This window comes from Gigantopelta aegis, chromosome 2, assembly GCF_016097555.1.
Source record: "Gigantopelta aegis isolate Gae_Host chromosome 2, Gae_host_genome, whole genome shotgun sequence".
NCBI lineage: Eukaryota > Metazoa > Mollusca > Gastropoda > Neomphalida > Peltospiridae > Gigantopelta > Gigantopelta aegis.
The window spans coordinates 54,146,483-54,161,109 of NC_054700.1; the positions used below are offsets into that span (position 1 = coordinate 54,146,483).

Here is a 14,627-nt window from a genome sequence, read left to right on the forward strand (position 1 = left end):
AGAGTTTGTAAGAAATTGTTCTTGCTTTGAGGAAACTGGGCAGAAATTAAATCTCTCTCCATCCCTTCGCTCATCCTCTCCGACTTCCCTTCCTCACACTCTCTCCTTCCCTCTTCATCCCCTATCTCGCTTTTAATCTCTCTCTCTCTCTCTCTCTCTCTCTCTCTCTCTCTCTCTCTCTCTCTCTCTCTCTCTCTCTCTCTCTCTCTCTCTGTGTGTGTGTCTCTGTGTCTCTCCCCCACCCTCACCCCCCTCTCTCTCTCTCTCTTTCTGTGTGTGTGTCTCTGTGTCTCTCCCCCACCCTCACCCCCCTCTCTCTCTCTCTCTCTTTCTGTGTGTGTGTCTCTGTGTCTCTCCCCCACCCTCACCCCCCTCTCTCTCTCTCTCTCTTTCTCTGTGTGTGTCTCTGTGTCTCTCCCCCCTCACCCCCCTCTCTCTCTCTCTCTCTCTTTCTGTGTGTGTGTGTGTGTGTGTGTCTGTGTTTGTATGTGTGTGTATGTGTGTGTCTGTGTGTCTGTGTGTGTGTGTGTGTGTGTGTATGTGTGTGTGTGTGTCTGTGTGTGTGTGTGTGTGTGTGTGTGTGTGTGTGTGTGTGTGTGTGTCTGTGTGTGTGTGTGTGTCTGTATGTGTGTGTGTCTGTGTGTGTGTGTGTGTGTATGTGTGTCTGTGTGTGTGTGTGTGTCTGTATGTGTGTGTGTATGTGTGTGTGTGTGTATGTATGTGTGTGTGTCTGTGTGTGTCTGTGTGTGTGTGTATGTGTGTGTGTGTGTGTGTGTGTGTGTGGGTGTGTCTGTATGTGTGTGTGTGTGTGTGTCTGTATGTGCGTGTGTCTGTGTGTGTGTGTGTGTATGTGTGTGTGTGTGTCTGTGTGTGTGTGTGTGTGTGTGTGTGTGTGTGTGTGTGTCTGTGTGTGTGTGTGTGTGTCTGTATGTGTGTGTGTCTGTGTGTGTGTGTGTGTGTGTCTGTGTGTGTGTGTGTGTGTGTGTGTGTGTCTGTGTGTGTGTGTGTGTGTATGTGTGTGTGTGTGTGTGTGTGTGTGTGTGTGTGTGTGTGTGTGTGTGTGTGTGTGTGTGTGTGTGTGTCTGTGTGTGTGTGTGTGTGTGTGTGTGTGTATGTGTGTGTGTATGTGTGTGTGTGTGTGTCTGTGTGTCTCTCTGTGTGTGTGTCTGTGTGTGTGTGTATGTGTGTGTGTGTGTGTGTGTGTGTGTGTGTGTGTGTGTGTGTGTCTGTGTGTGTGTGTGTGTGTGTGTGTGTCTGTGTGTGTGTGTGTGTGTCTGTGTGTGTGTGTGTGTGTCTGTGTGTGTGTCTGTGTGTGTGTGTGTGTGTGTGTGTCTGTATGTGTGTGTGTCTGTGTGTGTCTGTGTGTCTCTGTGTGTGTGTCTGTGTGTGTTTGTGTCTGTATGTGTGTGTGTCTGTGTGTGTGTGTCTGTATGTGTGTGTGTCTGTGTGTGTGTGTGTCTGTGTGTGTGTGTGTGTGTGTGTGTCTGTGTGTGTGTCTGTGTGTGTGTGTGTGTCTGTGTGTGTGTGTGTGTCTGTATGTGTGTGTGTCTGTGTGTGTGTGTCTGTGTGTGTGTGTGTGTCTGTATGTGTGTGTGTCTGTATGTGTGTGTGTCTGTATGTGTGTGTGTGTGTCTGTAATGTCTGTATGTGTGTGTGTCTGTATGTGTGTGTGTCTGTGTGTGTGTCTGTATGTGTGTGTGTCTGTATGTGTGTGTCTGTGTGTCTGTGTGTGTGTGTGTGTGTGTGTCTGTGTGTGTGTGTGTGTGTGTGTGTGTGTGTGTGTGTCTGTATGTGTGTGTCTGTGTGTGTGTGTCCGTCTGTTTAATCAACGATTGCTTTCATCATCACCATTATCGTCGTCGTCATTGCCGTCATCGTCATCATCATAAAAATCATCTTCATCATCATAATATTTTATTATAATTATTACTAATATTAGTCCCCTACCGGTCAAATATAAGAGGACTATAGGTTTCGTCTCCGTACTTCTGTCCGTCTGGTCGTCCGCCAGTCTGTCTCTCTGTCTGTACCACATATAGTTTTCGCAATGCCTCACGGTATTTTGTACATAGATTTATCATGTACAGATACAGATCAAGTTTGAATTTCATGAGGATTTACCAATTTGTTATTGCCAAATAATTTCTTATCATTTCAACTTATTTTTGTGCTTATATCCAGTTAAGGTTCAAGCACACTGTCCTGGGCACACACCTCCGCTATCTGAGCTGTCTGTCCATGACTGTGAGTTAGTTGTTAGTTGTTAGTGAGAGAGAAGAGGGTGTAGTGGTTTTACACCTACCACAGAATCGTTAAAACTCGCTCTGGGTGGGAGCCGGTACCGGGCTGCGAACCCTGTATCTACCAGCCTTATATCTGATGGCTTAACCACGACACCACCGAGGCCTTCATGGAAATCAATTGAAGGGACATAACTCTGTCACAAATGAAATTTATCCATATTTGACAGAATTATGTCCCTTGAACTTACGACGTATACATTTGTGGGGCCCGGTAGAGGACTTTTGTTGCTTTAGCAGTACTCTCAGAATGCTTGTTATTATTGTTGTTGTTACTTTTTTACTCATATGATAACAGTTTCTGTGTAGTAAGACCGTTAACATGTAAACAACAAACGCGTGACGTCAACGAAAAAAATGAATGATTGTGACGTCAGCGAAGAGAATTTCAGCTCCACAAAGTCCTGAGTGGAACTGTCAAAAGAGTAAATAATATTATTTTATTTTTAAAACTATTATTAGCTGTACTACATGCATTTGTATAATACTACTAATGATACATTTGTGTTAGTACTTATAAGATATTATAATATATAAGCCTAACTACAATTGCGACATTAATAATTATTATGGGGCGGGATTTAGTGAAGTGGGTTGAGTATTCGCCTGAGGTGCTTACGTCGCTGGATGTAACCGCCTCGGTGGATCCACTCAACCGATTTTTTTTTTCTCGTTGCAACCAGTACTTCCCTGTCTGTGGGAAAAAAGCATATAAAAGATCCCTTGTTGCTAATCGAAACATAGCGACTACTAACCACTAACCAGCTAACAACTAAACCACTGTCCTGGACAGACAGCCCAGATAGCTGAGGTGTGTGCCCAGGACAGCGTGCTTGAACCTTAATTGGATATAAGCACGAAAATAAGTTGAAAAAAAAGAAAGAAATGTTTCATTTAACGACGCTCTCAACACATTTTATTTACGGTTACATGGCGTCAGACATATGGTTAAGGACCATACAGATATTAAGAGAGGAAACCCGCAGTCGCCACTTCATGGGCTACTCTTTTCGATTAACAGCAAGGGATCTTGTATATGCATCATCCCACTGACACGATAGTACATACCACGGCCTTTGATATACCAGTCGTGGTGCACTGGCTTGAACGAGAAATAACGCAATGGGGCCACCGACGGGGATCGATCTCACACCGACGGCGCATCGAGCGAGCGCTGTACCACTGGGCTACATCCCGCCCCTGAAAATAAGTTGAAATGAAATGTAGCGACACTATGTCAGAATTACCATATGTTTGACAATCAGTCAGAATTACCATATGTTTGACTATCAGTCAGAATTACCATATGTTTGACTATATGTCAGAATTACCATATGTTTGACTATATGTCAGAATTACCATATGTTTGACTATCAGTCAGAATTACCATATGTTTGACTATATGTCAGAATTACCATATGTTTGACTATCAGTCAGAATTACCATATGTTTGACTATATGTCAGAATTACCATATGTTTGACTATCAGTCAGAATTACCATATGTTTGACTATATGTCAGAAATACCATATGTTTGACTATATGTCAGAATTACCATATGTTTGACTATATGTCAGAATTACCATATGTTTGACTATATGTCAGAATTACCATATGTTTGGCATCCAATAGTCGATGATTAATTAATCAATGTGCTCTAGTGGTGTCATTAAACAAAACAAACCTTTAAAACATTTAATAATTATATATTTTAGATTTAAAGGAGTTCTGGGTATGTACTTATAAACTTTTTCAAGAATCCAGACTCAATCTTTTATGATGTCACACGCATACAATTTGTATGTCGTTGTCATGACGTTAAAGTCTCAGACTATTACATTAGAGACTTGACTCCTGTCATGTCATGTCATAGGGTTTAACGTGCACATTCAGAGCAAGCTGTTGTAGCGCACGCCTGTCGTGGGCGCAAGTGCTTGCGGAGCAAGCTCTGTCGTCCAAGACAGAAAGTTGGGGGGGGGGGGGGGGGGGGTAGGAGGGACCGCCTGCACTGGCAGGTGCAAGAGAGCACCAGCAGTCCGACCGGGATCGGTAGCAGGCGGGGGTGGGTGGTGGTGCTATGGAATTTTGAATGGAGCAGTTAATATGCCAAAGAGAAAAGGTGCGCAGTTTTGATTTGAAGGCATTTTGGCGCGAATTTTGAATGGTCAGTCTAAACTGTAAAGGGTCGACTTGACTCCAGACTCTAAACGTTTTATAAGCACCAGGCCTGTTCTCGTAAACGCTGTAATGTATGGTAGCCTATTTCTGTCACACTGGAATATTTCCATACCTGTGTTGCCATTTAACAGGTGTTGCGTAATGTATATGTAGCAGTGCTCCTACTAGCAGTAGCTAGTGGGAATTTCTCTATTAGCTCAGTTCGTAGAGCGATGGACTCTCGTGCTGAGAGCCCGTGGTTTGAATTCCCTCAGTGGAGGTTGATTTTTCTGTAACATTTGGAGCCAGTAGGAGCATTTTAGACCAACACTACCACACATACTGTCCACCTTCAGGTGCAATAATTGTTGCATTAATTGTTTACATTCTTTGTATACTAGTTTTGCAGATGCGTGTATGAAACAGATAATGAGAAGGCTTCTGAAACGGTCGGGGATGGAGTAAACGCAACCCTACAGTATGAATGTGAAGCGTTCGTCCACTCGCCCAAGTCATCTAAGGCAGCCTTGGGGTTACATACACGAGCCAGAAATTGGGTATGGCTTCAAGAGACTGTCGCCCTATGAGATAAGACAGACCGTGGACCGTCTGCATACAATCAGAAGAAGGCAAGGGAGGACTTATGAGCGGCCAAACAAACCCATGACAGAAGAGCAAGTAGTCCAGATGGTAAACAAATAGCTTTAAAAATTAAAGTTTGTTTTGTTTAATGACACCAGTAGAGCACATTGACTTTTTAATCATCGTCTGTAGGATGTCAAACATTTGGGCAATTTTGATATATCCCCACAGACAGTATAGCACATACCACAGCCTTTGATATACCAGTTGTGATGCACTGGCTGGAACGAGAAGTAGCCAAATGGGTCCACAGACGGGGATCGATCCCAGACAGACCGCGTATCAGGCGAGCGCATTACCACAGGGCTACGAACCCCCCTCCTCCCAAAAAGCTGAAAGCAATAAAGGGACTGTCATAAGTTATCTGCCATTATTAAGATGTTGCACTAACAAAAACCTTTTTTCTTTTTTTAAACGACACCACTAGAACACATTTATATATTAATCATCGGCTATTGGATGTCAAACATTTGTTAATTCTGACTCGTAGTCAATAGAGGAAACCCGCTACATTTTCTTAATGCAGCAAGGTATCTTTTATATGCACTTTCCCACAGACAGGAAAACACATACCACGGCATTTAGCCAGTTGTGGTGCACTGGTTGGAACGAGAAAAAAACCAATCAGTTGTAACGAGGATATTTACATACATGTATTACATATATTTTTCTTAATCAAGTGCTGTTGACTGTGTATTAAACAAAACGTTGTATTTAGAATATGTAATTTAAGTCGTTGCAACATTTTAAATGGTATGAAATGTCTGTGGTAACTGTTAATATACCCACCACCCCAACCACCGCCCAACCCATACCCCCCACCCCCCCACCCACCCCCAAATATAAACCTATAGGCCTATGTCAAAATAACGGTTTCCCCTCTAAGACTATAGGCCTATGTCAAAATAACGGTTTCCTCTCTAAGACTATAGGCCTATGTCAAAATAACGGTTTCCCCTCTAAGACTATAGGCCTATGTCAAAATAACGGTTTCCCCTCTAAGACTATAGGCCTATGTCAAAATAACGGTTTCCCCTCTAAGACTATAGGCCTATGTCAAAATGTCAAAGCCAATTAATAAAACGGTTTCCTCTCTAAGACTATAGGCCTATGTCAAAATAACGGTTTCCCCTCTAATAGCCAAGACTATAGGCCTATGTCAAATTAACGGTTTCCCCTCTAAGACTATAGGCCTATGTCAAATTAACGGTTTCCCCTCTAAGACTATAGGCCTGTGTCAAATTAACGGTTTCCTCTCTAAGACTATAGGCCTGTGTCAAAATAACGGTTTCCTCTCTAAGACTATAGGCCTGTGTCAAATTAACGGTTTCCTCTCTAAGACTATAGGCCTATGTCAAAATAACGGTTTCCCCTCTAAGACTATAGGCCTATGTCAAAATAACGGTTTCCTCTCTAAGACTATAGGCCTATGTCAAAATAACAAATGTTTGACATCCAATAGCCAATGAGTAATAAAACAATTAACGGTTTCCCCTCTAAGACTATAGGCCTATGTCAAAATAACGGTTTCCTCTCTAAGACTATAGGCCTGTGTCAAATTAACGGTTTCCTCTCTAAGACTATAGGCCTGTGTCAAAATAACGGTTTCCTCTCTCAGACTATAGGCCTGTGTCAAAATAACGGTTTCCCCTCTCAGACTATAGGCCTATGTCAAAATAACGGTTTCCTCTCTAAGACTATAGGCCTATGTCAAAATAACGGTTTCCTCTCTCAGACTATAGGCCTATGTCAAAATAACGGTTTCCTCTCTAAGACTATAGGCCTATGTCAAAATAACGGTTTCCTCTCTAAGACTATAGGCCTATGTCAAAATAACGGTTTCCTCTCTAAGACTATAGGCCTATGTCAAAATAACAAATGTTTGACATCCAATAGCCAATGAGTAATAAAACAATTAGTAATTAAAAAATATATATATATATTTGAAGGGGGGGGGGGGGGGGGATATTGCTTTTTAAAAAATGTACATATTAGCTGAATAAAACATACTAGCCGTCTAGAAACTCAAACCCTTTCAATATTTCCACGCGACCCCCATATTGTTATTATTGTTTTGGTTCTTTTTTACAGCTGGATCGTCTGACAAAGGCGGACAAAATTCCCGATAGTGACAGGCGGGTGAGCTCATCCCGTTTCCGTGACTACGGAATAAGCGCCTCGTTTGCCTGGAAAGGTTACAATTAAAGGGAGATAACTCCAGTCAGCAGAATTCCGGAGGAAATTAAAAAAAAAAAATGCGTTGGATGTGCGCATGACCGGATTATTTTTTTTTTTTGGGGGGGGGGGGGGCGAGGGGTGTCTTTTATTTACTTTTCTTATTTTTGTGGATAATTTAAGTACCCTTTTATTATTCTTTTTTTTTAACTTTTATAAATTTACATTGATTCTCTTTTAAAGAAAAGTTAGTATGATTAAAAAAAATTCAGTTATTATTATTATTCATTATAGAGTTTTGCTAGTTCATTGGTTCCATTTTGTCGCAATCGGAATATAGTGTCCATACTATTTATTTTTAACATCTGGATGCGGGTCAAGGGTTTTTCTAAACTGGGCGGTACATAAAAAGGGACGAGAAGCCTGGTAGATTGTACCTGGGTAACTGTCTTTGCTGTTTAAATTCGCTTTTGAATGACAAATATCAACCTTTTATTCATATGCATTGATATGTACTCTCCTCCACCTAGCCCTAACCCATAAGTTAAAAATACATTGTAAATAAATAAGTGAATTTAAAACTTCTGCTGAGTTGAACTGTTTTTCAAAAATGGAAGTGCCAGATCTATATTTTCTTTGAAGTAGCGGACGGACCAGCAATCGTGTGAAGGTGAGGAGCATGCGCAGAGTGATGATAAATAAACAAAATATCTACTCCCCGTCCGTAAAATGAAACTCACCGAATCCAAGTTATTTTACAATTTTATCATTTCTGTCAGTCCGTTTGTCTGTCTGCTTAACCTGTTTGTTTGTAGGGTCGTATCAAATCTTAAAAAGTTTGTTTTGTTTAGCGAAACCACTAGAGCACATTGATTTATTAATCATCGGCTATTGGATGTCAAACATGTGGTTATTTTGACACAGTCATAGAGAGGAAACCCGCTACATTTTCCATTACTGGCAAGGGATCTTGTATATGCACCATCCCACAGACAGGATAGCACATTCCACGGCCTTTGATATACCAGTCGTGATGCACTGGCTGGAGCGACAAATAGCCCAATGGGCCCACCGACGGGGCTTTTCCACTGGGCTACGTCCTGCCTCTGATGATGAATAAACAAAATACGCCCTCCCCCTCTCTCTGTCTCTGTCTGTCTCTCTCTCTCTCTCTCTCTCTCTCTCTCTCTCTCTCTCTCTCGGTCTCTGTCTCTGTCTCTCTCTCTCTCTCTCTCTCTCTCTCTCTCTCTCTCTCTCTCTCTCTCTCTCTCTCTCTCTCTCTCTCTCTCTCTCTCTCTCTCGGTCTCTGTCTCTGTCTCTGTCTCTCTCTCTCTCTCTCTCTCTCTCTCTCTCTCTCTCTCTCTCTCTCTCTCTCTCTCTCTCTCTCTCTCTCTCTCTCTCTCTCTCTCTCTCTCTCTCTCTCTCTCTGAGTCTCACTATTTCTTTCTCTCTGTCTCTTTCTCGTTTTTATTTCACTCTGTCTCTCTTTCTCTCACCTTCACTCTCACTCCTCTATCTCATTCTTTCTCTCTTTCTCTATCTCTTTCTTTCACTCTCTCCTCTCTCTCTCTCCCTCTTTCCTTCTTTTATTATTTCTCTCTCTCATTGTCGTTATACCTGTCTGTCCGTCTTTTTTGTCTGTATGACTGTATGTCTATATGTCTGTCTGTCTGTGTTTTTGTTGGTCCTGTCTGCCTACTGTATATGTCGGTTTCTCTATGATGTCAGCTATTCCATCCGTTCGCCACCTATCTGTCTCATTTGTCTGTCACGGTTCGTTAATCTACTGTCTGTGTCCGTATATGCAACCCCTGTAATTAATTTAAAAAATCCTTGAACCGAAAAACGTGCCGGAAAGTAAAATTCCTCGGGATTGCCGATTGCCGTGGGCAATTGCAGGATTTGCTGTGTGTCTGTCTTTCTCTCTTAGTCTGTTAGTCTGTCCACGTTCGTCTGTCTTTTTTGTTTGTCGACTGAAAACGTAGATTTTCTCAATAGATGTGGCCTCGAAATGCACTAAATAAATACATATATAAATATAAATATAAATATAAATATAAATATAAATATAAACATAAACATAAACATAAACATAAATATAAACATAAACATAAAGATAAATAAATAAATAACCTGCAAACAAAGCAATCCAAAACACGACAACCATTCAAGGCACCAAACCACCAATGGAGACAAGACAGAAACATTTCATTGTTGCCATTTCGTCTACCGCCCTAAGCCTGGACCATCATTAAGTATAGGTAATTTGAAAGTCTAAATTACTAATAGCACAGGAAGCAATTGCTTTGAAGTGAAAATTACTAAGACCACTGGTAACGACCACTTTGAAGTGCAAACTGCGAATATCACAGGTGTATAATTTTTGTATCGATACAGATGGACCAATTGTAACAAACGTTAATAACGAATAGAAAAGAACTCATATCCATCAGACATTACGACACATTTAATATTATTCAGTCTAAATGGCATTTCATTCAGCCACACCAATTGATCATATCGCCAGTGATCTAAGCGCATCCTAATTACAGCAGAAATGTTGCTGTGGGAGACAGTGATGTAATTCCACTCTCGCTGACGACCATATGCCTGTATTCTTATTGTGGGAAAACAAAACATCGCCTGACATACAGATGGCCAGATCGTGAAGACCAGTAATATGTTGATTGTTTGAATTATAGAACGCGACATCGGGTTTGGTTCATGAAAATGGTTTTGAATAAGATACTGCATATGTAGAAAAACAAACGTACCTTGTACCCCCACCCCGCTATCGCCTCTCTCCGTCTCTCTCTCTCTCTGTCTCTGTCTCTGTCTCTGTCTCTCTCTCTCTCTCTCTCTCTCTCTCTCTCTCTCTCTCTCTCTCTCTCTCTCTCTCTCTCTCTCTCTCTCTCTCTCTCTCTCTCTCTCTCTCTGTCTCTCTCTCTCTCCCCGTCTCTTTCATTCATTATTTTTCAATCTATCTCAGTCTCTATGCCTGTCTGTCTGTCTGTCTTTCTGTCCACATATTAGTCTGTGTGACTGTATGTCTATTTATCTCTCTGTCTGTGTGACTGTATGTCTATTTATCTCTCTGTCTGTGTGGCTGTATGTCTATTTATCTCTCTGTCTGTGTGACTGTATGTCTATTTATCTATCCGTCTGTGTGCCTGTATGTCTATTTATCTCTCCGTCTGTGTGCCTGCATGTCTATTTATCTCTCCGTCTGTGTGACTATGTCTATTTATCTCCCTGTCTGTGTGACTGTATGCCTATTTATCTCTCTGTCTGTGTGACTGTATGTATATTTATCTCTCTGTCTGTGTGACTGTATGTCTATTTATCTCTCTGTCTGTGTGACTGTATGTCTATTTATCTCTCTGTCTGTGTGACTGTATGTCTAGTTATCTCTCTGTCTGTGTGACTGTATGTCTATATATTCTAACAAAGGTCATTCACACTGTCCTGGCACAACGCCATAGTCCAAGAATTAGGGTGAGAGATTCGTCATAAATTGCAACTATATTCCACTCTGTATTTGGTACAAAATAACATACACAATGTAGAACAAGATAATTGGTAGAACAACTTTAAATTCAACGTTGAAAATATACTAGTTAAACTAAGTTTTGAATTTTCAAGGATAAATAATAAAAATATTAGTTGGTAACATTTTCTTTTTTCAATATGCATCAATATATTACGTAAAATCAACTGAGTTGCCACTTAAGCACAAAATGCCCTGGGAAGTACTTAAAAAAAAAAAATATATGGACTAATCTAATATTAATGACGTCTGTGCTCAGACTACACTAACTTTAAAATCAAATTACTACCTGTTCCACTAATTATATGTTTCTACATTTGTAATACATTATTCCTGACTAAATTCTGGGCAAACACTGTTACTTTCATTACTTTTGCAATTTGTAATGAGTATACCACATATTTGGGATTTCAGGCCTATCCAAGACAGTGGAGGATCGGGGGTAGGGGGGGGGGGGGGGGAGGGGGCAATGACATGAGGCGGAATGCCAAGGAAACTTGGGAGGGGGGATTGGAGGGGGATGAAAATTAATATATAATAAAATTATAACTGCCACACACCCCACACACCCCCCGACCCGCCTCATACATGTTTCAAGTACAAGGCTACTTGACACAGTGGTACTAGATGAAATAAAATTGCATACCTTTTTTGCCCCGTGTCACGGGGATTCTATAATACCCGTAACTGAATAAAACACGATTGTCCAAATATCTCTCCTAACTGTATATCTATTAGATCTCTCTGTAACAGGCAGTTCAAAACCGCTTTGGCTCGTCTAGGTATGATCAGAGATACGATCTTATATAAAGTATATGTAATATAGCACGTTTAGTTCCCTAGAAAACACAACAAAAACACAATACACTTTGGAATCTGTATTAACCTACGCTGACAAATGTACAGCCGCAGTAGTTAATTAATAACAACAATAATAACAACCCAGAACTGATCACTTAATTAGTTAATCTCTAGGTGTCTAGTTTACACAATATGCGAATCACTTCACCGTGACACAACACCCACACGTGTGATAATTGAGAAACGCTTCCAGGGGAACTTAATTAATAAAGGAATTACAGCTCTATTCCTAACTGGTTAATTTTTAATTAACCCTAACTACTCATTCAGTAACCTTGTACACAGAATTAATACTGGTACCTATCACAATAAAGACAATAACCTACAGTTTACCTAGGTCTTCTAGGATGACTGGCTAAGCTTTATATTACCAAATACTCGTATAATGTTAGAACAATAAGACTACGATTTACTTCGTCAGATGACCGAAGACACTGTCTAAAGAATATTGGTATAATACAGTATTAAAATATTTAAAAGTCACATCAATCACATCAAGGTTATACAACAGAGCAGAAATAAAATATATATTTACCAAAGTCCAAACGGACAACGTTCCCTGGGAGCCGTCCTTTTTGCTTCTCCTCCATATCTAAAAAAAACTAGCTATTTATTATAAAAATCAGAATATCGCCTGGGGGTACAAGGCGGTCCTCCCCCTATCAAGTGATATATCCCCAACTCCCAGAGACGCATTTTCCTCTTTGATCGCCAGACTTACTGACGCCAGTTCGCTAGAGATTCCATGGTCGCGCGGAGGTATTACGTAACTACTGGCCACATGGCCTCCAGACCTGCTATGGGTGTGTATTAGGCGTACCGATCGAGGACCGTCGCGCAGAAGTATTACGTAACAAGTTGCCCACCTGGCTAAGTGCAATTTGCAACTGCACACGGCCTTCTAAAACAATTAATATCGCCACAGGCGAAAACAAAATTAAAAGCATGTACCGCCACACCCAGATTAAACTATTTCTTTTTACAACCAACACACTTACATTTATCACAGCACTTGTGGTGTTTACTTCTCTATAAAAAGCTCGGTGCACCTCCAACTTTGACCCAGCCGGACGTTATTTTGTTTAGTACTACCTAATACTAAGTCAGAAAAAGAAGGGTTAAAGCCGCACGCCCTAGTTCCATCCAGCGAAAATAAATTATAATTTGGTTAATCTACAAACCTGTAACACACTTAGATCACGTTTTTATCAAATGGAGTGAAAAAGCAGGTTTTATATCGATAAATACCATGGGAATCCCCATGTCCCAATTGCTTGAAATAATTTTGAAAGTTAGTATTCTGATGTCACCGGTAGATGTCGCTCGAAGCACAACAATGCCTACGTCACGACAAATTTCACAGAGTGCGCACAGACTTGGGGTGCGTTCCTTTCACCTCTCCTGGACATGTTCCATCTGTTCTGTCCTGGTTGTATCCCCTCTCCAGATATCGTAAGACTTAGCAAAATTATTGGTTTTAAGGGTTTGTAACGTTTTGTATTGAGATACTTACTTGTCTGAACTTTATTGTTTCTGAAAATGTTCACAAACTGTGAAGAAAAATCTCACAAATGAACAACAAGCAAACGACAACAAATCGGATGTTGATTGCGCGAACCGTGCACGAGAAAACAAACCGAACCAAAATGATAACGGTCACGTGGTATACCAACGTCTGTGACATTGAAATGGGAATATCTCCTCTAAAAATAGATTAGACCTTGTCTGCTCAACGGTTTTTTCTCAGAGGCCCGTGGCATTTTATGAAATACGAAAAATGCATTTTGTGGTATTACAAACACCAGGATTACCAAAAAAAACACTTCAGGTGAATGGAAATGTATATTCTAAATAATAAACGGTAAGTAAAGTGCAATTTTATTTGTGAAAAAATGGGTTTAATAGCGAAAAACAACGGCGTAATGGTTAACAACTAGGGCGTGTCCCTTTAAAAGCTATTCATTTCAGACATAACGAGAAGCGTCTATGACTACCCTAGTTCCGCACAAAAAATGTTGTGCCAATTTTAGTAGGACTCCGCACTTGTAGTTGTTACATTGACACTAGTTCAAATTAAATTATAGGAATTTACTGACCAGACAAAGCAATATTTTATCACAACAAACACTCTCACGTATATGACCAATGACAGGACTGGTAGCCTCAACTGTGTGATGAAAAGTTCCGGTGCACCTCGACCTTTGACCCACTCAGATACTATTTGGTATACGGCTACCAGCAGCAGGATACCAAATAACATTTCACCCATCAAAGTTCGAAGTATACCTAACTCTGAATGTCGCATTAAAGGCGAGGACCCTAGTTTGAGCCTGTGGAAATGGACACCAAATTTAGTTAATCTACAAACCTGCAACACACTTGGTAAAGTTACAACAGAGCCTGTGATGCTGAAACACGAGTCTGTGATGATGCTGAAATACGAGTTTGTGGTGATGCTGAAACACAAGTCTGTGGTGATGAAACAAGAGTCTGTGGTGATGAAACAAGAGTATGTGGTGATGAAACAAGAGTCTGTGGTGATGAAACAAGAGTCTGTGGTGATGCTGAAACAAGAATCTGTGGTGATGAAACAAGAGTCAGTGGTGATGATGAAACAAGAGTCTGTGGTGATGAAACACGAGTCTGTGGTGGTGATGAAACACGTCTGTGGTGATGAAACACGAGCATGTGGTGATGAAACACGAGTCTGTGTTGATGATGAAGCAAGTCTGTGGTGATGAAACACGAGTCTGTGTTGATGATGAAACAAGTCTGTGGTGATGAAACAAGAGTGTGTTGATGATAAAACAAGTCTGTGGTGATGAAACACGAGTCTGTGTTGATGATGAAACAAGTCTGTGGTGATGAAACATAAGTCTGGGTTGATGATGAAACAAGTCTGTGGTGATGAAACACGAACATGTGGTGATGAAACACGAGCATGT

The 14,627-nt window shown here is 40.9% G+C and overlaps 1 protein-coding gene across 1 annotated transcript; it reads left to right on the top strand.

Annotated features, from left to right (window-relative positions):
* The first annotated feature begins 2,572 nt into the window (after positions 1–2,572).
* LOC121378976 lies at positions 2,573–7,855 on the top strand. Its single transcript, XM_041507397.1, has 3 exons — positions 2,573–2,725; positions 4,859–5,147; positions 7,191–7,855. The coding sequence occupies exons 2-3, from the start codon at positions 4,938–4,940 to the stop codon at positions 7,302–7,304; spliced, it is 324 nt and encodes a 107-aa protein (XP_041363331.1). The 5' UTR covers positions 2,573–2,725; positions 4,859–4,937; the 3' UTR covers positions 7,305–7,855.
* Positions 7,856–14,627: the final 6,772 nt, after the last annotated feature.

Bases quoted from the DNA above. Each gene is read 5' to 3' on its own strand.
- LOC121378976 (XM_041507397.1), top strand. From the start codon at position 4,938: ATGAATGTGAAGCGTTCGTCCACTCGCCCAAGTCATCTAAGGCAGCCT. The intron at 5,148-7,190 runs GTAAACAAATAG...TCTTTTTTACAG, and splicing joins AAGAGCAAGTAGTCCAGATG to CTGGATCGTCTGACAAAGGC.